Source organism: Lytechinus variegatus, chromosome 1 (assembly GCF_018143015.1).
Source record: "Lytechinus variegatus isolate NC3 chromosome 1, Lvar_3.0, whole genome shotgun sequence".
Classification (NCBI taxonomy): Eukaryota; Metazoa; Echinodermata; class Echinoidea; order Temnopleuroida; family Toxopneustidae; genus Lytechinus; species Lytechinus variegatus.
This window is the reverse complement of record NC_054740.1, coordinates 29,666,130-29,691,691: the sequence shown is the minus strand read 5'-3', so window position 1 is coordinate 29,691,691 and position 25,562 is coordinate 29,666,130. Positions and strand designations below refer to the sequence as shown.

General features: G+C 37.2%; 1 protein-coding gene and 1 long non-coding RNA gene across 2 annotated transcripts in view; both read left to right on the top strand.

Moving 5' to 3' along the window:
• The first annotated feature begins 3,544 nt into the window (after positions 1-3,544).
• LOC121410797 lies at positions 3,545-5,655 on the top strand. The gene is made up of 2 exons (XR_005969376.1): positions 3,545-3,633; positions 5,532-5,655. It is a non-coding gene; the product is annotated as an uncharacterized LOC121410797 (long non-coding RNA).
• An 8,778-nt stretch (positions 5,656-14,433) lies between these two features.
• The window catches only part of LOC121410782 (zinc finger protein 330 homolog), a 32,867-nt gene continuing 21,738 nt past the window's right edge, over positions 14,434-25,562 (top strand). The window contains exons 1-6 of the mRNA XM_041603095.1: positions 14,434-14,579; positions 15,766-15,785; positions 16,435-16,505; positions 17,479-17,558; positions 18,277-18,403; positions 20,171-20,275. Of these exons, the coding sequence (XP_041459029.1) occupies positions 14,460-14,579; positions 15,766-15,785; positions 16,435-16,505; positions 17,479-17,558; positions 18,277-18,403; positions 20,171-20,275 (523 nt within the window). The 5' untranslated portion in view covers positions 14,434-14,459. The remainder of the gene's footprint in view (positions 14,580-15,765; positions 15,786-16,434; positions 16,506-17,478; positions 17,559-18,276; positions 18,404-20,170; positions 20,276-25,562) is intronic.

Sequence of the window (25,562 nt, the reverse complement as noted above, 5' to 3'; positions counted from 1 at the left end):
AAGTCCATAAAAAGGCTGTAATGAATTTAGCTGTAAGAATACACGTACTTGAAAAGAAAAGCTTCCTAAAGGATTACTTGATAACCATGGTTTAGATTAAATGAAATTTCATGTTTTCAAATTTTGTTCGATTAATAAATTTTATCATTACAAATGATAAAGAGTTTTATTGCTGTCAAACACTGTAACTGAGACAAGGAGTTCAACAAGGATTTGTAGGCAGTAAATTGCCTTAATTCAATAATACTTGATTATCAGCATAGTGGTGGTCGAGATCGGGGATGTAGTTTACTGCACAGCTGACAAAGATACATTGGAGGTTATTCTTCTAATCAAACATACGTATCAATTTGAATAGTTAATGATATTGGTATTCATTTGTTTGTGAAAAGCAAACATGTTTTAAAAATTTATTGTCATAGGGCATAGAAGCCGTGCAAGAAATCCATTCCTAAACATTTATGTTGGTAGTTAGCAGGTCAGATACCTTACAAAACATGATCGCGACACCTATTAACATGCTAACGATATTAGCAGTGATTGAGATCAATCATAGGTTGTGGAGTATCCGTTGGAGTATATGCATAGTTGACTGGCAAAATAAGTAATTAATCGTAATGTTGATAATTGTCAGAAATTAATTTGAGAATACGAGTCCAAAACTGATGACACTTCGATCTCCCTTTTGATACATGATATAATGGTTAAACTTCGTAATTCCGAAGCTTCGTAATTCCGAAGGTTCTTTATTCCGAAGGTTCGTAATTCCGAAACACGTAAATTGCCTATACCTCGATGTTCGTTAATCCGAAAACGAAAAAGGGTTCGTTAATCCGAACATTTGCGGCGTAATTCCGACGATTCGTTATTCCGAAGGTTCGATAATCCGAAAACGAAATAAGGTTCGTTGTTCCGAAGGTTCGTTAATCCGAAAACGAAATAAGGTTCGTTGTTCCGAAGGTTCGTTAATCCGAAAACGAAAAAAGGTTCGTTATTCCGAAGGTTCGTTGATCCGAAAACGAAATAAGGTTCGTTTTTCCGAAGGTTCGTTAATCCGAAAACGAAATAAGGTTCGTTTTTCCGAAGGTTCGTTAATCCGAAAACGAAATAAGGTTCGTTAATCCGAAAACAAAATAAGGTTCGTTAATCCGAAAACGAAATAAGGTTCGTTAATCCGAAAACAAAATAAGGTTCGTTAATCCGAAAACAAAATAAGGTTCGTTAATCCGAAAAATGAAAACCGGGAAAGCAGAGGCAGAGGCAAGGGAGGGGGGCGGGGGACACTGTTGCCGTTCAATTATCATATGAGGATGGGAAGGCAAGGGCGGCCGAACGAACGAAATGGGCACTTTGGTGATATTTTCACCTTAAGATTATCATCTGCTTGAAGTCATTGTGTGTTTGATAGTGATTAAGAAGAGAAAAACTGTTTTGAAGTGACTTCTTATTATGGCGAAATGTATATTTAGGCTTTATTTTTCGGGAGAGAGTATAATGAGCGAGCGGCTTGGTAAAACAAATTCAAAGGTGAAGTTTTGTAACGTTTTTTGTGGTCAATTATTCTTAAAATGATATTATTGCGAGGTGTAGCGAGCGTGAATCACAAGCTAAACCTTAGGTTATTTCAATAAAAAATGAAAATTAGTTTTTAAAAATCCGAGCAGATTTCTGCTGTCATTAAAAAAGATGTGCATCTAACTAAAGAATTAACACGAGCGCAAAACGCGAGCTTAAACATTCTGACCAGAAAAGGAACCTGTTAAAGAAAGCATTTAGTGACCTCTTTAGGATGAATATTTCACCAATCGAATGAGAGTGCGAAGCGCCAGCTGAAATTTTTCAATATTCCAGCCTGAAAACTTAACTTGTATACTTTAAAAAGAGTATTTTATTTCGAACGGTGTACGTTCGATCTAATGTGAGAAGCCCGCCCCGCGCATGCGCCTTGCCACTTTCGCTACGTTTTTGCGTTTGCCACTACACTTTTGAAGATCTGTGGACCTACAAAAGTTCAGAAAATTTCTCCTTTTTCTACCAAAACATCATGAAGGATTCGGAGAAAGTGGAGCCTGCGGGCTCCTGCACAAAGAGGAAAACTGGCGAGCCTGCGGGCCCAAGCCAAAAGAAGAAATTGTCTGTCGATCCTGCGGGGTCAGGCATTGTTTCTCGGGACCACGCCGTGAGCGGGTCCTCCGCCGGAGCTTCGGGTGCGCCCGGGACTACAGCCGCCGCTACAGCTACCGCTGCCGCCAAGGGAGGGAGCTCAAGCTCGCCCGGTACGGCAAGTACCGGTTCCGCGGAGCCAGGTATGAAGAAAACTAAGAATATAAGTTTGGTAAGCAGGATGGGAAAACTTGAGGAGGAGTTGAAACGCTCCCGGGAGGAGCGGATAGAGATCAAGTCTATGTTAGAGACTTTGTGCTCACAGTCACAAACAAAACCTCAGACTCAGAGTGATAAACAAAAATCTAGATTTAGGCCTGGTGGTGCAGGCAGTGCACGTACTCACAGGTTTGAGCGGGATCATACGCGTGATTATGACCCTGAAGAATATGATTATGGGGATGTTTATGAACATGCAGACTATGGAGAACATGATTATGATTATGATAGATCTACTCAAATGGACGTAGATATAGAGATGGGGTACCCAGACTCTCCTACTTACGCATCCTCTGAAACTATGCAGCCGGTTGACACTGCTCCAGATCAGCAGGTTGAAGTTGCCAAGAAACGAAGACTGACTAAACATGTAACTGATGCTAATACCCTGCAAACTGATGAAGGTCAGGAAGAAATTGGGTTCGCTTCTAGGTTCGCTGTCTCTGCTGAGGTAGGCGACGTTCTCGGATCTGAGCACGCACGAAGTGTTGATTTTCTTCTTACACACCCACTCGAGGAAAAATATTTGGCAGGGACATGCGAGAAGTATATGAGACCTGCTAACTCCACTCACCTGCTAGTTCCTCGAGTTAACCCGTTGGTTTGGGATAATCTGCGTCCTCATGCCCGTACACTTGATATGAAAATTCAGAGGTGCCAGAGGCCTTTAGTTAAAGGGATTACTGCTCTTATGAACTCCTTAAAGGACGTGCCTGAGCTGAATGAAACCCAACAAGATGCCGTGGCATTGTTAGGGAATGCACATTTCGAACTAAACCAGCTCCGTAAAAATTTTATCAAACCGGAATTGCACCCTAGATACACTTACTTGTGCAAACCCTCTGTCAAAACCACGCAGTGGTTGTTCGGAGATGAACTTTCCAGGACCATAAAGGAAATGGATGAAGAACAAAAGGCAGTGGGAGTGATGCGGAAGCATCGATATCGAACCAATCCCAGTCAAGGGCCGGTTGCAGCTGGAGGATTTGCCAGGCCTTTTGCAAAGCCGTATGCTAAACCCAGCCAGAGATACCAGGACGCTGGATGGGTGTCATCTTCAAGTTCAAGCTTGGGACACCAGCCTTTTTTAGGCGGAAGGCAGGGGCAGTTTGCCGCCCCGTTCCAGCAAGCACCAACCAGGGGTCACCGCCCCATGAAACCCAAGCGGGGCAAGCCAGCCTCAACCTACCCAAATCCAGAGAGACGGTAGAAGACATGCCAGAAGGGCAAGCAAGACAACACATATCACAAGTAAGTGAATGTTCAGTTTTTGAGCAGATTGGTGGACGTTTGAGGAGTCATATTGAAGCTTGGAAAGCAATCACTTCTGACAGTAATATTCTTAAAACAGTCTCTGGTTATGAATTAGAGTTCAATGAAAATGGACCACCAGTCCAAGATCATATTCCTTATCCATATAAATTAGATGAAAGGGAAAAACAGGCCGTAACTCTTGAAATTGATCGTCTTCAGAGCAAAGGTGTGATTGAAAAATCTGTGAATGAGCAAGGAGAATTCATCTCCAATATATTTACAAGGCCTAAGAAAGATGGTAGCCATCGGATGATTTTAGATTTGTCACGATTGAATGATCATTTAGAATATCATCATTTTAAGATGGATACTCTAGAGACTGCACTCCAATTACTGAGATCAGATTGCTTCTTAGCTTCAATAGACCTCAAGGATGCATATTACTCTGTGCCTATTGCTGTGCATCATAGGAAATATCTTAAGTTCTATTGGAACAAAGATTTATGGCAATTTAAATCACTCCCAAATGGGCTCAGTTCAGGGCCAAGGATATTTACAAAACTCCTAAAACCTCCTTTGTCAGTTATGAGGTGCAAAGGGCACAGTGTAGTAGCCTATATTGATGATACGTTGATAGTTGCCAATTCAAGCCAAGCAGCACAAGAAGCTGTAAGAGACACAGCCCAAATATTATCTGACCTAGGCTTTGTCATCCACCCCCAAAAGTCAATCCTGAAGCCTGTACAAGAAATAACATTTTTAGGTTGTATACTGAACTCTCAAGGCATGTGTGTCAGGCTGACAGAGAGAAGGACTCAAGAAATTAGCCATTTGTGTTCCCAACTACTATCATCCGGCACAGTAACAATACGTTTTGTGTCAACAGTAATTGGAAAGCTTGTTGCAGCTTTTCCGGGTGTTCAATTTGGTCAGCTACATTACCGAGAGCTTGAGAGAGAGAAACAAAAAGCACTTAAGCTCAATAAAGGTCACTATGACCGCGATATGACCCTGTCAAGGGCTGCTAAGGATGACTTGAGGTGGTGGATCTCAAACATTCAATGCTCAAAATCACGAATCTCTAAGCAAGCCCCGGCTATGCATATCACAAGTGATGCCTCTGGTTTAGGTTGGGGTGCATCTAATGGTTCGGTCCATGTGGGAGGACGTTGGAATGCTCAAGAAGAGATCAGAGCACAGAATAATGAGATTAACTATTTAGAATTAAAGGCAGCCTTCCTAGCTATGCAATCATTTTGTTCCAATAAAAAGAACATACATTTTTCTTTGGAGTCAGATAATGTCACGGCAGTTGCCTACATAAACAATTATGGTGGAATGAAATCCCCATCATGTAACGAACTTGCTAAGGTTTTTTGGAGCTGGTGTATTGAGAGAGATATCTCAGTTTCAGCTAAACACTTGCCGGGTGTGATGAATACTATAGCAGACAAAAAGTCACGTAATTTCAATGACCAACTGGAGTGGACATTAGATAAAGATGTTTTTTCGAAATTGTGTGATATCCATGGTAGGCCAGAGATTGATCTATTTGCAACACGCCTTAATGCTCAAGTTGAGACGTATGTTTCATGGCTCCCAGACCCAGGTGCAGTGGGCACAGATGCTTTCTCTATCACTTGGCAACAAGGGAAGTTGCTCTATGCCTTCCCACCTTTTTGTTTAATTGGAAAGTGTTTGCAAAAAATAGAAATTGATGAATGTGAAGTCATGATGATAGTGCCTAGATGGCCCACTCAGCCATGGTTTGGGAAATTGCTGACAATGCTCATCAGTAAGCCCATCATTCTTCCAAAGGGAAAGTACTTGATTACTCTCCCAAATACCAGGGACAGTCACCCACTGATTAACCGTTTAAACCTTATGTCTTGCAGATTGTCAGGAAAGACCTCCAAGACAAGGGCCTTTCGAGATCGACTGCAGACATTATCCTTGCTGCCTGGAGGCCCTCAACAACTAAGCAGTATGCTACCTACATTAACCAGTGGTTGGACTTTTGTCGCACACGAAAAATTGATTCAGTGCAAACATCTGTGATAGCTGTGCTAGAATTCTTGAGTTCATTATATGAGAGAGTAGGATACAGTGCGGTTAATACAGCTAGATCAGCACTGGCAGCTACAGTGACTTTGTCAGATGGTATCAGTCTTAGTACACATCCACTTGTTACCCGCTTCATGAAGGGTGTGTTTAATTTGAAGCCTCCCAGACCTAGGTATGAAAGAACTTGGGATGTGACAATTGTATTATCTTATTTGCGAGGATTATGGCCCATGACGTCCTTATCCCTTCAGGACTTGACAATGAAAACTTGCATGCTCTTAGCATTAGTGTCTGCTCAACGACAGCAGACCCTTCACCTTCTTAGTATCACCAGTATGGATGTTACAGACTCAGCAGTCACCTTTTCAGTAGATGAACTGTTAAAAACAAGCAAACCAGGAAAAACTGGGCAGAAGTTAGTGCTTAAGAAGTATGGACATGACTCGCGTGTTTGCATCTATACGCATTTGTTAGAATATGTTGGCCGTACTAGGCCTCTTAGAGGACAGGAAACCTACCTGTTTATCAGCACCCGGAAACCACATTGCCGTGTGTCTAGGGATACTATTGCCAGATGGCTTAAGTTAGTAATGTCTAAAGCAGGTATAGACATTGGGGTGTTTAAACCCCACTCCACGCGATCTGCTGCTGCCTCTAAAGTTGGCAGGACTTTACCAGTAGAAAACATTATGCATCATGTGGGATGGAGGTCAGAAGCAACATTCCAGGAATTCTATAACAAGCCAATAGTAGAGGAAGTTGACTCGTTTGTGTCTGCGCTCTTAGGGGATACTGCAGATTCGACCAATGAAGTAACGGATTTGTAAATACATGTAGCTCATGTGAGTTTTACGTCAAACATTTGTCTTTTCAGTTATGGTTTCGAGGCCAGAGTTTACTTTAAAGTCTCACATTAGATCGAACGTACACCGTTCGAAATAAAATGAAGAGATTAAACGAAAACTTACCTGTTTGAAGTTTGATCTCCATTTTATGAAGTAGGTGTAGTGAAGAGCTAATGTGCCCTCCACTCCCTCCCATGTTTGGTTAACTGAAGGTCTAAGAGGGGTTATAGCTTCACACACCTACATACTATATACCTCCACGTAGTGGATGGGAAAATTTACCTAGAATTGGAAAACTAATCCAGTGGGCACTACGTGGGGTTTTTAAACTCTGTCCTCACGTTGAATTGTGGCAAGGCGCATGCGCGGGGCGGGCTTCTCACATTAGCTCTTCACTACACCTACTTCATAAAATGGAGATCAAACTTCAAACAGGTAAGTTTTCGTTTAATCTCTTCATTTTATTTCGAAAAAATCATGAAAAACGGCATATTTATTTTTGAAAAAGGAACTTTCCCATTTTGGAAAATATTAATTCCCCTGTTTTTTATTCCATTTTTGATGCCCCCTGCCTCCCTCCCGGTGGATCCAACTTTCGTCAAATAGAGGGGGGGGGGGGGCAATTTTTTTTTAAGCCATATTTTCCTTGGTCGGCAGTTTAAAGTTGATTTTTGTTTGTTTCTTTGAAAGGGTAGTCCTAACAGTCAATAATTAGCTTTATCATTATGAAATAAAGTAAATATGTAATAACATGATAAACCCTTTTTAAATTATGCGAGCGCGAGCTATATATTTTTGTTAATATGATGGGCAATATGTTTGTGATCTTCAAAGCGAGATGCCTATGTAACTAAAATTAGACAATAACTGCTAGCAAGAAGCGCGAAGAGAATTTTTAAATATATAAGCTCTGACCTGATCTAAAGGGGACATTTTAAGAACTTTTTGCAGTTAGCCATGAAGACGATGCGTGTTTTAGCCAATGGCGGCGGAACGTATTTTTTTTTTTTTGGGGGGGGGGCAAAGCAAAAAAAGGGGCCAATAGGGGCAGTTTGGTGCAAACGGATATTTTCACCATTAGATTATCATCTGTGTAAAGAGGTTGTGTGTTTTGTAGTAACTAAATTGAGCACAATTTTTTAAGTGATCACTAAAGTTATATATTTACATTTCATTTCTGCGAGCGTAGAGAGCAAGCGGTTTGGGGGAAAAAGTCAAATCTGAAGATGTAAAATTCACCTTTTTGGTCAATACTGTTAAAAGGGCATCCTTGTGAGATGTTGCGAGCGAATCACGTGCTCAAACTTTTGGAAATTTAATGTGGGCCTAGAATGATAATATTGATATAGATATCATTTACCCAGGGAAGCCACTTCAGTTCTGAAAACTATTCTCCCAGCTATTATTATTTTTTTTTACAAGAATGCTTAGAATGTCCAGTTTTCAGGTTGGAAAATCGGAAAAATTTGGCTCACGTTTCTCGCTCGCATCAAGTATTGTTTATTGAGGAACTTATTCTATTCCTGGTTACAAAAAGAAGTATGAAATATCCAGTTTTCAGGTTGGAATATCACAAATTTTAAGCTTGCGGTTCGCGCTCTCATTATTTAGTTCGTGAGGTATATATTCTATTCATGAGTCACTAAATGCAGTCCTTAAAAGATTACTTTCTGAAGCCTGTTGCATAAAACTTTTTACCTGAGAAAACTCTGGTAAAAACTGAAAACTAAGGTTAGTCTGATTTCCGCCCATGACTTTAGTACAGGGCAAAAACTCCTGTTAAAAACAACCTGAGTTTTCTCAGGTAAAACGTTTCATGCAACGGGCCCCAGGTCAGTATATAAACAAATTACAGCTCGCCCTCGCATTAATTCTTTAGAAAGATACACATCTTTCTCACGATTACAAAAAATGCTCCGAATGCTCACTTCACGTCTTGTTACATGAAATGTCTACTAGTTTCAGCTTGCGATTCGCGCTTTCAACCTTTCACAAGGATCATTATTAGTATTATTTTTATTTTTATTACCAGCACAAGCTGTTATTTAAAATGACATCCCCTCCAATACAAATCCTATTATCTAGAGGTTGCTCGCACGCTTCCAACACACTTGATCTCCTGCATCTTTAATTAAATCATTTGCTTATAGGCAGCAATTACTCAGATAAAATCGAAATTAGCCTATGCTTGATCAGGGCGCCATTCTTAATGAAATACATGCTTTAGCCCCAACACACGCATGTATCATCGATCGTTATTACTATCATTGCATAGTATCGTGTAATCTTTAAATGACAACATCGTTTTTGTTACCAAAATGAATTTTCATTTTCGGAAATACGAACCTTATTTAATTTTCGGATTAACGAACCTTATTTCGTTTTCGGATTAACGAACCTTATTTCGTTTTCGGATTAACGAACCTTATTTCGTTTTCGGATTAACGAACCTTCGGAATTACGAACCTTATTTCGTTTTCGGATTAACGAACCTTCGGAATTACGAACCTTATTTTGTTTTCGGATTAACGAACCTTCGGAATTACGAACCTTATTTTGTTTTCGGATTAACGAACCTTCGGAATTACGAACCTTATTTCGTTTTCGGATTGACGAACCTTCGGAATTACGAACCTTCGGAATTACGAACCTTCGGAAATACGAACCTTCGGAATAACCGAACCTTCGGAATTACGAAGCTTCGGAATTACGAATGTATGCGGATATAATATTGTCGTCTGATTGAATAATAAAATGTAAACGGTAATAGAACCAACCAGGTTAGGTCCTAGAAGTGCCAAGTCAGGTGTTTGTTGTTGTTGTTGAATATGATGGCGCTCTTCAATCTCTCCAGATTATACGCGCCAGTCGCTTTCGTAAGTAGGATGTTTCTTTCCCCTGTGAAACAGACCTCGAGAGCTCGCTTTCAGAAATCCCAGTTTTATTGTTATTCCTTTTTTTTTTTTTCAAACTATTTATCATCACAAATTCATTTTTTGGTATTACCCTCATGAACGAGGAGTTATTAATGAAAAAATATCAATTTTAGCGATACAAATGTACAAATAAAAGTAGCATCTTCTAGGGATCATAATGGCTAATGCAATCTTTTATATCAGATGGCTGATTGTTAACATTCAGTAATACGTTCTCTGGAGAATCCATGTATATTATATTTTTGCATGGCATAAGGATGATGGTTCATAGTTGATAGTCTTGTACAAGATGAGTACAGGGTGAAAGAAATTTCAACTTTGATTAGACTAACAATGGATCTCTGTTCAGTGTTTTTACCAAATACCAAAAGTGGCGGAATGCATGTCCGCATACATTCTAAACTTTTGAAAGGTTTAAAGGTTACTTAATCCAACTTGTTGTACACTTCGAGAATTTGGAATATTCTGTATCAACCGCTTGCGTTGGAAAGGATAATTAGGTGCTTTGTCACTAAGTTAGAGAATCCGATCTGTATAAATTGTGTTTCTTCTTTGTTCAATGAATAGATAACAATAATACATGTACATGCATGTACATGTATTTAGGTCCACGGTCTGACAAATCTTCTATGTCGGTTGTCAAGGACAACATGAATGAATGGGAAGGTCTATCAGCAAAAGAATGTTCATGCTTGGGCATGTAACCTATTTACAAAGTCTGGTGAAAATGTACTAGCTACCTCTTAATGTAAAAATAGTAGTGAGCTATTCATTAAAGCGCCTTGCACGGATGAACTACTAATTGGAACGAATTTGCTTGTATTATCTATTGTTGTCTGGTAAACCTCAGACAAGATTTGCATCTTGGCAATTCAATTTTTTCATTTCAACATGAAGTTCCTTCCAGATCCATAATCATTTAATATGTATTAATGAAACATTTTTCATCATGCTTTTTTCCTTTTAGGAATGTAAGGCTTCATATTACAAGCAAGAAATGGATGATAGTTGAATTTCGTGTCAAAACTTGACTTTTCCAAGATTAACAGCAACCTATATCAAATGACTATGCATTGCCCACTAACAAATCGGGTTATGCCAAAATGTATAATGGCACAGTAGTAAGTCTAAGCATTGTCCATGCGAGCTGTGAGATATCTAGTGATAATATCGCTGTTGTGAAGCTCTTGGTACAACTGATGAACTTGTTTAAAATTTAACACAAGAGCATATCGATCATCATTTTTACAAGCAGTGAATAAGATTCCTTGCGTTGTGCAAAATGCCTTTTGTGTACAATGTACTCTAAGATATAAAGAGAGGCCTGCGCCAGTCCATGTTATATAGCAATGTCAGTTTATACTCCAAATCGATGCTTTTTAAACATGTTTAAACGAAAATGTTTCTTGTAAAGGATCCATATGAGAGAGAATTCAAAATGTAGGCATAACAATGTTTATACATAGATACACATGTTCATAATGTCGACCCATTATGATATGGCGAAAGATCTATGGCAAACGAATGGTAGCATCTATAGAGTAAGAAACTCTCCATTTTTGGGATGGTCAAAACAAAATCGACTGTCAGAGCAGTAAAAAGTAAATCCAGTACACAGTTGGCCATGACCATGATCCTCTGTACATCTGTTATTTTAATCTGGTTATACTGTGTCTAACTTATATGTTAATGTTAAATGTTTTAGACCCCATGGAAGACCAGCGTGACTGGCACAGTCACGCTGAATGTGGGCTATCCACCGTATTTTATTATATAATTGTGATTTTAATATGGAAATAAATACTGCCATCAGCATTATCGGTGCTCCGGGGTTGTATTGAAAAATTCTGTACACAATGCGATTGGCATATAGGCGTATATAGCAATTACTCGACGACAAATTTAGCAAGGGTTAATTTAAATCCCTTGGTCCAACTCATTTGCTATTATTGGTTGGTATAACCACACATTAGAGCGAGTATTGTAGAAAATATGGCAATGCCAAATAAGAAAAGTTGGAAGCAATTATTCGGATGAATCAAAGTCAAAATCAGGCTGAAATAAGGGCAAGGATCGCAATCCATAATGGTTCGATGTCAAAGCAGCATACGGCTTAATTCGATAAACCAAAGAGTTTACAGAGTAATTATTGTAATCATTAAAAATGATGTGAAGGTGTGCTGAATCAGCGAAATTTCTAGTAGATAAGATAGGGCAGCGCCCTAATGAAGAAACAGTGTAGGGCATCAGCGCCCTGATGTAGAAAGGTATGGCTCACATACCAAAAATATGGGTGGAGGAGCCCTCCTGCCCAAGTCAACATGACTGGCATGTCTTAAAATATCAGACTGCCATGATAGCTGCCGCTTTAACTCAACTCCAGGCGGCTTTCCATGCCTGCTCCCCAGCGGAGAGCAGGGCTGAAGGAGACCGTAAGCTTACGTCTCCTCAATACTCACCATGAAAATAAGGATGTTTAGTCACTGCCGTCACACTTGAAAAAGATGGTTCCTATTCATTGGTTCGGGCCTTTTATAGAGAACTGGTCCTGTGTGGAATTTTGATTGCTTTGAATTCCATTGTGTGAATTTCACTGCCTAACACCTGGGAAATGCTATCCTCTGAAGACTTATACGAATGTTACGTAATAGAATTTACAATGATTGTTTATCAAAATATTTCATTCAAAAGAACATAAAAACATAAAAGAGTATAAACATTTACTCTTTCCTATGGTATAAAAATAATCAATTTTACTCAAGGAGAAGGTGGTTAAATTGTGTGAGATAGAAAGTCTCACGAGACGATATACATGCAAATTAAAAAATAAATCATTGTCTTTTGAAAGCTACAATACTTACACTGCCTACAATAATAACCTGGAATATAGTATTGTAAAAAAGGAATGCCCTAAGAAAATGGGAATTGAAAGTATACATGTTCATTAAACTTGGTGTTTGTCATGGTCAGTAGAACAAAGTCATATTATGTTTTTAGCATAGAGAAGTTTACAAGAGTTCAAGATGACTGTCATATTAGGTTTCTAATTTGTGTATGTATATCTTTACATGGATATAAGCTGCTTTTTGTCTCGCCCACCAGAGGTGAAGGTGAGACTTGGGGATTCAAATGTCGTCCGTCCGTCATCCATACATCACAAACATGTAATGACACATAACTCCACAACCATAAGTCGCTTTTCAACCAAACTTGGATGGTGGATGGACTTGGGGAACGTGCATGTTATGCTGCAGTCTGAGGTCACATGATATGGTCAAAGGTCATTTTCAGGTCAACGTTAAAGTTTACATGCAAGACTCTCTTATGACACCTAACTCCACAACTGTAAGTCGCTTTTCAACCAAATTTGGATGGTAGATGGACTTGGGGGACATGCATGTTATGCTGCAGTCTGAGGTCATATGGTAAGGTCAAAGGTCATTTTCAGGTCAACGTTAAAGTTTACATGCAAGACTCCTAACTCCGCAACTGTAAGTCTCTTTTCAACGAAACTTGGATGGTAGATGGACTTGGGGGACCTGCATGTTATGCTGCAGTGTGAGGTCATATGGTAAGGTCAAAGGTCATTTTCAGGTCAACGTTAAAGTTTACATGCAAGACTCTCTTATGACACCTAACTCCGCAACCGTATGACACTTCAACCAAACTTGGATGGTAGATGGACTTAGGGGACGTGCATGTTATGCTGCAGTCGGATGTCACATGGTAAGGTCAAAGGTCATTTTCAGGTCAACGGTAAAGTTTACATGCAAGACTCTTAACTCCGCAACTGTAAGTCTCTTTTCAACGAAACTTGGATGGTAGATGGACTTGGGGGACCTGCATGTTATGCTGCAGTGTGAGGTCATATGGTAAGGTCAAAGGTCATTTTCAGGTCAACGTTAAAGTTTACATGCAAGACTCTCTTATGACACCTAACTCCGCAACCGTATGTTGTTTTTTAACCAAACTTTGATGGTAGATGTACTTAGGCGACCTGCATGTTATGCTGCAGTCGGAGGTCACATGGTAAAGTCAAGGTCATTTTCAGGTCAACATTAAAGTTTACGTGCAAGGCTCTTATGACAAGTGTTATTCCATCCCAGTCATTTCACAATGAAGTTTCGATATAATCCTCTTGCGTGCCCTCACAAATCATGATATTTCTAGTTATTTTCATAAGTGGGCGAGACACAAAATTGCTTTTGCCTTGTTTGTATGCATTGTATTAATGTCAAGTTTTATTTTTGTTATTGTTATTGTTAAAATCATTGGTATTTTCTGTTTTTTTATTATGTTGATTCAATAAAACACATGAAAAAAATTATCGATATTCAGCAATTCGGTGCTCCAAAACCATGCACTCCATTGACTGTACACGTAGCGATAGATTCTGTAAACTCTGACGAACACGATGCGACACTGGCGCTATTCGGTATGATTTTGACGGAAAAGCAAAAGTAACAAAATTATGCCATTCTTTAGCAGTGAGCTAAACACTAACAGGCGACATTATTTACCCAGCTCTCCCCTATACTCGTGTGTAAGCATCGCCGCTCGCTAGCGAAAATCCATTGAAATCCATATTGCAAGCCTATATGGCATCAGTATGCATTGTGTGCTACACTTTGCTGGCTTTACATGGCCACCCACGGAAACTTAAACAATTCTAGCACTATTTATAGCACTCATTGCCGATCCTAATAAAAGCTTATGAAATATTCCAGATTTAGACTAAGTTATAAAAAGTAGTCCCCGAAAATAAAAGAATGATTTTTTGCCTGATGCACTCTCAGAGTGAGCTCAACTTGTTGCCCTTTCTTAACCCATCAGGGTTTATGATATTGCTTAGATGAATTTATATATTTGTTTATTGATGTAAGGGATATGCCTGATCCACACCAGAATTTTCAAGATGGATGGTAAAGTTCAAATAGAGACTTATTTCTTATTAATTTCAGCTAGGTATAAAGTAAAGATGCCGAAGAAAAAGACAGGTGCTCGTAAGAAGGCTGAGAGACAGAAGCTTCGTCAAAAGGGAATCAGGTCTGGAATAGAAGCCAGGAGCGTCGTGGAATGGCCTTGTAACTATCTCATGGTAAAACATTACCCATTAACGGACAAGTCCACCCCAACAAAAGTTGATTTGAATAAAAGGATAAAAATCCAATAAGCATAACACTAAAGATTTCATCAAAATTGGATGCGTAATAAGAAAGTTATGACATTTTGAAGTTTTGCTTAATTCACAAAACAATTATTTGCACATCCTAGTCGGGATGCAAATGAGACAACTGATGACATCACTCACTATTTCTTTTGTATTTTGTTTTATGAAATGTGAAATATTCTAATTTTCTCCTCATTGTCCTGTGAAACAAAGTTTTATTTCTCCTGAACATGTTGAATTACCATTGATTAACATTTTATGGTTCAGTCAAGTTGGTCCTTATTGTCAAATCTGTAGAAATGTGAATATTTTATAATTCTGACTATAAAAACAAAATAGTGACATCATCGATTCTCTCATCAGCATGTGACTAAATTGTGCATATAACTATTTTGTGAAAAATAAGTAAAACTTTAAAATGTCTTAACTTATTTTACATCTGATTTTGATGAAATGTTCAGCATTATGATTGTCTGATTTTTCTGTATTTATTCAAAGCAACATTTTACGGAGATGGACTTGACCTTTAAAGGAGGGGGGGGGGGGTAGTGGCTGGGATTGTACCCCTTAAATGAACATCCTATTGGAAGAGTTTATATCATTGGAATTAATCAATACACTTAACTTTCATCATTCATGCCTTGTTATTTGCCATAATTTCTCTTAAGCCCTGCCTAACTTATTTCATTGCACTTGGCTCTCTATATATTTGACCTTAGTCAGAATCATCACATGTACATAATAATATATTTTTAGAGTACGGGATGTCTATTTTATAGGCCCCACATGTTCTGCAAATAAACACTATCACTGTGCCCTATGATTATTTCAGTGAAGAGGAGGTCCTTGTGCAGTGTATAGTACTGTCACTGTGTGTTGCAATTCACAAAGGAAGTGTAGAAAATTTTGAAGCTGATATATTTTCTCTCTTAGAATTCGTTAATGATAGACAAAATATGACAGACAGACAATTGGTTCATGTTGGTTTCTCTTCCCATCCCCAGTATACTAGGAAGTAATGTACATTAATGGTATTGTTTGTATTGTTAATGCCAATAATTCAGCATTGGTTTATTATTACTGATCAGTTTTCTCTTATTTTATTTTAATACAGGAATGCGACAGCTGTCATAGGTGATTATCATTTGACATTTGTTAATCCAGGCTAATGTGATAATCTAAAGTTTACAACATTACAACATTCTTTTTGGGTTGGTGAAGAGATCTAAGCTATTATGTGCATATGACTATTTTGTGAATAAAGCAAATTGTATCATAACTTTAGTTTAATAGGCTCATTTGATTTCATATTTGGGGGGGGGGTAGTTTTTTCTCTTATTTACCCGGTTCTCTATCTTCACTTTGATAATGGTCAGTATCAATAGCCATCAGTTTGGGGATTCAATGAATATATAATTCACTCACAGGGACTATTCAGGTTTTTTTCCTTAAATGGACATCTGTATTCTTGAAAGTGATTTGTGACTACATTCTTTAGCTGACCTCTAATTCCTTTAGATTTTTTTTTCTCTCTTGAGAAGATTTTATCAAGAGCTGTATACACAGTGTTTTTTGTTCATGAAGCATCATTTTAACTTGAGTAAAATAATATCATATTAGAGTGTTACACTATCTGCCAATTATCAGGGGAATTGATGAAGCTTTGTTTGATGCTGGGATTTATTAATTGAAGTCCTTGTTAAGTTAAGAGTATGATTTTTAATGCCAAAATGCATGCTTCGTAACATTAACCCAATCGATTTTCCTGTCTTTTTTCCTGTAGAACACAGGAGAACAGAGCCTTCTGTTATTTTTGTGCAACTGTACAAAAGCTTCCTATATGTGCACATTGTGGTAAGTAGTATTGTTTCAAACATTACTTGCACTCATGAGTTTAATATGCCACTTGGACTAGTTGGTCTATTGGCTAACGCCAGGGTAATAGTATGCAGTTCTTTGTAGAAACTTTACATTATCACTATCTGTTTGGTCTAATTACCATCAAACTATTTGGCCAATTGCCATTAGGCCATCAACAGCCTTCTCCCTTATCCCATTTGGCATTACTGTATATTCAAACTTACAACAAAAATAAGTTTGAGAAATTTGTTACCAAGTCAACACTCTCGTCCTATTGAATTATGTAAAGTAGGCAAGAATGCCAGGGCGTTCATCTATGTTTGACTTGCATTATAAATTATATGACACCGAGATAGATCCCTGGCATTTGATTGGTTGTTTGATATCGATCATTCGGACCATTTTATAATGATGTCATCGGCAGTGCAATGTAGGATCCATTTATCATGCAATTTTGGTTCCATTCAAATTTGTCCATTGCAAGAGCGCACCGAGACTGCTGGCATCACAAGTAAAACCACTCATGTTTACAGCGTGCATGTTGTATGAACGCGACAATCAATCAACAGACCAAGCTCGCACTGCATGATTATAATTATTTTGCACCAAAATAGATGAGTATCATGAAAAATAATCTAGTCTCAAGTGTCATATAAACCAAATAATGTATGTTCCTTCATTCAGGCAATGAACAAAATACTTAATTCGGTGAAAGATGAAATGACTGGATCTTTTCATCTTTCACCTCATGAAGTATTCTGTCCATTGCACTCATAAACATTCATTATTTGTATACTATTAAACCTTCTGTTCAATGTTGCATGCTACTGTGAGAAGTGGAAGTCTAAATGCTCTAAAATGTAATACTCAGAGCTATATTGAGATTTTGATGATACCAAATGTCTCCTCAATTCAATTTGCTCTGACTCTTAGCATTTATTTCTAATTCAAATTTTTATCTTGGCAGGTAAGATGAAGTGTATGATGAAGACAGGTGACTGTGTTATTAAGCATGCAGGTCGATTTACAACAGGCTTAGGTATGGTGGTAAGTAACATATATCCTGATTTCTGCACTCATATTTGACTGCCCAATTGGAAATCTGCACTCAATGAGTTGTTAGGAAAGATTTTGTGTGATAAGCCAAAATAATAAAGAAAAAAAAAGATGCAAAAAGAAAAGGAAGAAAAAGAATTCAACTGAAAGTTCGATGTTTTCTTTAAAATGTCATAGTTTGTTTAACCCTTGTTCTATTTTGATGAAATTTTCTTTGTTTAATTATCTTATTTTACTTTTTTTTTAATCGTATTATTTTCCTTCTGGATTTATAAGACTCCCTATGACCTTGCTTTCTTAAGGCAGGTACATTAACCAAATAAACAGGAGAATTACAGTAATTTTCATATACCATTTTCGTTCACCAAATACATGCACTAATAGCCTTTCCTGGAATATCTGGTCAGTTCTATGCTGTATGTGGCATCTATACCAGAACTAATTTCATATATATATATAGCAAAGTTGCCAAGTCTCCCTAATTGTCAAGGTGACTCCCTGAAAACTGACGTGATATTTGAGCGAAAAAGTCACAGATTTTTTAACATCTCCCTGATTAATGCCTTGATTTCTTTCATTGGATTGTATATAATTGAGAAATATCTCCCTCTTTTCTCGGTAAATTGTCCTATATAGGTGAATATTAATTTAGCAGCTTTGATATAGATGACTTCACTCTCAACTTTAGTTCTTTTTTTTCTCAATTCAGGGTGCAATTTGTGATCATTGTGAAGCATTTATTTGTCATGGAAGAAAGTGTTTAGCTGTTCATGGATGTGAATGCCCACTTATTGATTCAGTATGCTTGGAATGTGATCGAGGGGTATGGTCACATGGTGAGTACTTAGACTACAGATCAGTTATGTCTTTAAGCACTAGTAGTTTGACTTTTACATGAATGTTGTTCTTTAACCGAGGTTGTAAATATATGCATAATCATTACTATATATGCAACACCAGTCTATTTTGGGATGATGATTCCATTATTTTTGTCATTACTATAAAAATCATGAATATAGGGTTCCGTTTCACAAAGATTTTAAGGCTAGATTTATGCCTTATTCTCATCTACATCCTTAAACAAGTTTAGTGGAAACTAATTTAACAAGTAATGGGAATTCTCAAAGTGGGTCTTGGAAGCGATCTTATTATTGTCTTCATATCTATTTTGGAATACCACCTCTCAATGTGGTTTTCATGACTGCTTTGCCTTGTTAAGCTGGTTTAAGCCTAGGTGGGAACACAACTGTTCTCCAGAAAGCAATCCTTGTCTGGAAGTATGAGTATGTGCATTTTGTGCACTCTACTCAGTACATACTGTGTGTAGAATGTCTCCAAATTTTACATGAATCATGTTACTCGACTGAGAGCGTTCCCATAGCAAACAAGACCCCTTTAATACCTGAAGTGGTTCTAGAACTTAGTTCTGCAGATGGTGATGAGGACGCTAGCAAAGCGATCTTCTACGCTGATTTCCTGAACTGGTTAAAGGGAAACTAGTTCAAGAAAGTATACTGAGAATGGGGCCTTATATTCATTATTTTTTATATAACCTTGAAGTATCAATACATACGCATTCAACATCAGTTAAATGAAAAGTCAAGTGAACCTTTAAGTGCAATCTCACACACAAATCTTATGTATGACATTTTGAGTAGTATATGTCTCCTGGGGGGCGTTTCATGAAAGGACTTGTCGGACGTTTTATCCGACAAGTCCCATTTTATCCGACAGTTACCATAGGAACAGTGCCTCTCAGCCAATCAAAATCAAGGAAAGATGTCAGATCTGACAACTTGTCGGATGAAAATATTGATGAAACGCTCCCCAGATCATGATCTGACCATTGTGATGATGTTTCATATGTGGCATGTAACTTGGAATCGGAACAGTATTCATTAAATGTGGTTAAAAGATACCATTGGAAAACAAAAATATGAACCAAACTTTGCTATTTCAAGACCCAAGTAAAGCAATATTCCTAACTGGTTCTTTACGTGTAGGTCTGTCAGGTAAGATATTTCACAATTATAACCCGGTTTTGGCATAGCTATCTATAAGGAATGCATCCCATGGTGACACAATCACCATTTTCTGTGGGCCTGTCAGTAAATGGTATATTGTTTATGATTTCAACCAAACTCTCCTAATGAATGGTATATTTAACTTCTGAAGGTTTCCATGGTGAAGAAGAATAGTGTAGTAGGTTTCACGGTACACCATGTATCTTTCTTGGGCAAGTGTTGGTCCTGAAAAGGACCACCCAATCTCGACGTTTCGACAAGTGTGTTCTTGTCCTCAGGAGAATGAGCAAAGTTTGTAAAAGCAGGCCTTATATACTCTGTCGAATGGTATATTGCTTATAATTCCAACCAGAGCCTCCCATTGAATGGTATATTTCAATTTCAACTAGAGCCTCTGATTGAATGGTGTATTGTTTATACATTCTATTTCAGAGAGACTACTACTGAATGATGTATTGTTTGTAATTTCAACCAGAGCTTCTCAGTGAATGGTAAATTAATTAGATCTTCATCCAGGCCCTCCCATTGATTTATTTAACCAAAGTCTCCCATTGAATGGTATATTCATATCTCAACCAGGTGGGCGTGTCTTCCAGTGTGCCTACTGCAGAGGTCATCTTTGTGAGGATGACCAGTTTGAACATCAAGCCAGCTGCCAACAACTCCAATCAGAAAACTACAAATGTGAGTCTGTATATACCACAATGTTTAATATATAGGCTCAGTGAAGAAGGAGTCATAAATTGACGTGATTGGGAGGAAAAGAGGGGAAAATTACGATTTGGGATACGAATATGAATTTGTTTAAAAACAATATGAAATAGTTGATCTTCATGAAGTATTGTAAGATACTACTTATTAACTTGACATTCTCATCAGGTGAAAGGTATTTTGGCCCTTCTGAAGTTGATCTTCATTTGAATTTAGGAGCACACTAAAGTAAAACTTAATCACTTGAAAAAAAAATTGTCGCTGATTAATTTTTGTGTACTCGGCTTTGCATGAAAGTCCTGCAAAAAGTTTTAGCATGTATGTGTGTATGGGCGTATTTATGTAAGTATGCAAAATTAGAAGGAAATCATTATGAAAAAAAAAAAATATTGCGTCTCGCAGTTTTTAATGTGATATAATGTCGATTACAAAGAAATATGTGAAGCGACATTCTTTATACACACCTGTGTAAATTTTGCATCGATTGGACTTTTCTTGCGATCTGAAGCGAGGGTTAAATGGACACCCTCGTTTATCTGGTATTAGTAGAGTGGATAAGCTCCAAAAATCACAAGAATTGTGCAAAATTTGACTAAAGCATGAAACTTTCACAAGTATTAGTATATGCCGTAAGATTTATTTTAAAGATGGGAGGTAAATTTAAAAATGCCATTTTTGGCCGTTGCCATGGCAACGGAATAATTTCTCAAAAATGACATACATTCCCATGTAAATGGTAAATAAACATGATATAGATGAATAAAATGATAACTTTCAAGCTTCCAATTGAATATATATAAAATTTAGAAACATTCAAAATCAACAAGATAGTTCCCATTGGTCCGTTGCCATGGCAACGGCTTGTTTTTCCCCATAAAAATTTTGATTAAAAAAACTTAGTAGAATATGATTTATCTTTAATTTTCCCTAATTTTACAGTGTTAAACAAAGATATTTTGGTTGCTAGATGTATAAATTATATCTCAAGCCATTGCCATGGCAACCAAATAACAACTGATTTACAAAAATAACATGGTTGACAAGACAATGGGCAGGTGGAAAAATCAACTGGAATTGACTTTATCTGTATGCTTTAGATTTGACTCCTTCATTTGAACCAAAACTACAGAAAGTGTTCTGCAGGACTTCTTTATAAAGATAAAACTTTATGTTGCATTGGTAATGCTTGAATTAGATTAAAAAAAAAACAATGTTGCAACGATGCCGTTGCCATGGCAACAGCTTATTTCCCTCTAGAAAGGTAAAAATATTGATAAAAATGTAGAATACATGTATGATCATCAGTCCATTTTCAATCATTTTTGAGGTACTAATCGGGATATGCTTTTGACTAAATTTATAAATATAACATCTTAAGTCATTGCCATGGCAACCAGATAACATCTAATTAAAAACAACAACAACAGGGATGACAAGGATATGGAAAGGTGAAAAGTACAATGAAAATTAACTTATATGTACATGCATAAGGTTTGAACTACTCAATGAATTTAGGGGAAATAATACAGTGAGTGTTCTGCATGAACTAATTGGAATGATACAGATTGATGTTGCCTAGGTAAAACTTGAATTAAATAAAAAGAAACAATGTTGCAAAGAACTCGTTGCCATGGCAACAGCTTATTTCCCTCTAGAAAGGTAAAAATATTGATAAAAATGTAGAATACATGTATGATCATCATTCCATTTTCAATAATTTTTTTTTTTTTTCAATAACAAAAGTCCTTCTACATCAGTAAAAAATACGTTTCCATCCTATTCTGAATCTCATGTCAAAAGCCTTTTCAGCCGCACGACTCTTTGTGCATATACAAATAAATGAAAATCTTGATAACTAAATCAATTACATAAAAAGATGAGGTTTTGATCGCACGCTTATCTTTTAGAAGAATACTTGATTCCACGATTTTTCTATGATTGTTTATGATTCATGCAAAATGAGAGAATTAGCTGCAAACTCATAACTGACACTACGACGGGGACGTTTTATTATGTTTTATTAATTGTAAATTATAAATTTCGTTGGAAAAATGAATAAATAAATGAATGAATGAAATGAAAAAGACGGCTTAAATGTAATCACTTCATTGAGTTATATTTCTTTAAAAAATGTTACTGACGGTCATCCATCCATTACACTTTCAATTCGTGTCATAATCAATTAATGTAAACATTTCAATATCATTCTATATTTATGCCAAATAGTATTAATGGCAAATTATATCATTCTATTTTGGCAAATAAACTGTACATACCTGTACCTTTCTCCAATTAGGATATGGAGAGTTCTTTTTTATCATGGAAATGTCAACGCATAAGCATTTGGAAGTGGATGGCTCAGGCTTCCTGATGCTTCATCGATGACATCACCCCTTCAAAGATTATCACTCCATACCCCTGTATGGAGTGAGTTGTTACTCTGTTATAAAAATGATCTTTGGACAATTGACGACCAATATCTTTACTCATTATCGACTACAAAATTGCAGCTCGGGTTTTAGCGATGCCTTTACAGAAAGTTTTGTCATCATTATTAACTGATCAATGTGGATTTATTAAACATGTTAAAGGTAGATCGGCATCCGAAAATGTTATGCTTGCTCAAGATATTATTGAATCTTATAAATAAAAGTTCCTGTGGTATTATCATTTTTTTAGGTTTTCTAAAAGCATTCGACAATGTGAACCACTCATTTCTGTTTAAAACATTAAAGTTTAAGGAATCGTTTATAAATTGAACTAAGATGTTACATAAACATGCTCAAGGTAGAGTACTATACAATGCATATGGTTGGTTATCAGAATCATTTCATATTTATAAAGGTGTAAGACAAGGGTGTCCATTGTCAGCATATAGAGGTTTATTTTGTTTTCAGAGATTTTAGCAATCCGTATTAAAGAAAGTAATGAAATCAGAGGTACATGTATAGATGTTTCAGGATATTGTTTATGCTTACCAGAGAGATGAAAATAACACAGTTCGCAGACGATACGACAATATTCATTAATTCGATTAAATCCCTTCATAATATTATGAAAGAGATATGGCACTTAAAAAATAGGCACTTACACGAGAAAGGTTTTTTCAGGCTCCTCCTAAGGTGAAAGGGGCATAGTACACGTTTATGAAGGGACATTTTTATTGCGTAAAAAGGGCACCTTCTCAATGCTTCAAAAGGTGGTAGACACTGTGCTCCCCCCCCCCCCCTGCATGACAGTAAAAAATCTGGCTCGCGATTTGCCCTCGCATTAATTGTTAAAACTATATTAACGCATGCATCCTATTGATAAATATAAAAGTACAAAAATAAAAAAAACCTTAATATCAACAAACTTCTTGCTCTTATTAGATTAATAAATACATAATAACATTTTGATGAATTCCGAATAATCAAATTTGCCCCTTTTGAAGAATTGGAAATCGACAAGTTTCATCTCGCGCTGAGAAAGAGGAATAGGAAGACAGTCATCATTTGCAAATGGTTGCGCAAAGCATCGGCGGATCCAGGCGGGGGGGGGGGCGAGGGGCTTGGCCCCCCTATTGACGGAGCAAAACCAAAAAAAAGGGAAAGAAAAAAAAGAAGGAAAAAGAGAGGACAAAAAGGAGAAACATAAGAGGAGGAAGACGGGTGAATAAAATGATGAGGGGAAGACTTGGAAAATAATTTTAAAAATATTTCATGCCACCATACAGTATAAAATTTTCGATCGCGCTTCGCGTTCGCATTGACTTTTAGGTGATTTCTGTATATCTTGCTTAATACGGAGCCTAAGTATCAAAATTTGAAGTCAATATATATAAAACATATTTCAGCTCGGGAATCGAATTTTCATTATTTTGTTTGATTTACAACTTGATTTCTAAAAAGTGCTCTGCAACAATTTATGTTTTGTCAGAAGTGGATCTAGGGCGGCCCGAGGGGTCCGCCCCCACCCCCCCCGTATTGGCGGAGCAAAATAAAGGGGGGGGGGAGAAAGAAAAAATAGTAAGAAAAGGGAAAAGAGAGGAGAAAAAAGAGAAACATAAGATGAGGAAGACGAGTGAATAAAATAAGAAGAGAGGAAGACCTGGAAAATAATTAAAAAATCTTTCATGTAGGGATATAAAATTTTCGCTCGCGCTTCGCACTTGCATTGCCTTTGAGGTGATTTACATATCTTGCGCAATATGGAGCTTAAAATATCGAATTTTGAAGTCAATATACAAAACATATTTCAGCTCGGAAATTTCACAAATTTATTTTTAAAACGTGCTCTGTAAAAATTTCTTGTTTTATGGTCTGAATATTATTTTCTGCTTGCGATGCGCTCATAAAATTTAATTTTTCTGGTACCTATTATTTTCCTGTACTCCATAAAGTTATCAAAACGTAAGATTCCTATTCAGTCACAGTGGGAGAAAAAAGGGAGAAAGAAGAAAGAAAAGGAAAAGAAGAGAAAGACAAAAGAAAAAAGAAGGAGGAAGACTAGTAAATGAAATAATGTGAGGGGAAGACTTGCAATTAAAAAAAAACTTTTCATGTTTATATTTTTTTTGCTGGCGCTTCGCGCCATAATTGCCTGTTCGATGGGATTCATATCTTGCTCAATAGGCTGATGTGGAGCAAGTTTTGAAGTCAATATGCAAAACATATTTTAGCTCGGACATCGAGCTTTCATTATTTTTTTTTCATTTACAAATTTAAGTGCTCTGTAAAATGTCCGTTTTATGGTCTACATATCAGCATTTTAAGCTCACGCTGCGTGGTCACATTGTTTGATTTGCCAAGTTCATATTGTCTACGTGTATTCCATAATGTTCCATTAAACAAATGTATTCAGAATGCCCAGATTCTAAATCTAAAACATGCGCGATAGCCTGCATGTTCTTTATTTAAAATGTACTTAATCTAGTTTTACATCAGAATATCAATAATTGTCTGCTCACGCTTCACGATCGCATTTTTAATGATACCCAATTGACTATATCCTATTTATGACTTACAAAATATGAATAGATCGAGTGTCCCGCTTTTTGGTCTAAAATCTCAATTTTCTTCCTCTTGCGCTTCGCGCTCGCATCTATTGTTTAGTTACATACCTATCCCATTAATTAATACAAAAAGTGCTTAGAATGACCATTTTTTTAGGTCGGAATGTCAAAAAATTTGCTCGCGCTTCGCGCTCGCATTATTGAAATACATTGTATATACCGTCTTCGTGGGTAACTGTAAGCAGTCCTTAACAGGTCCCTTTTCGA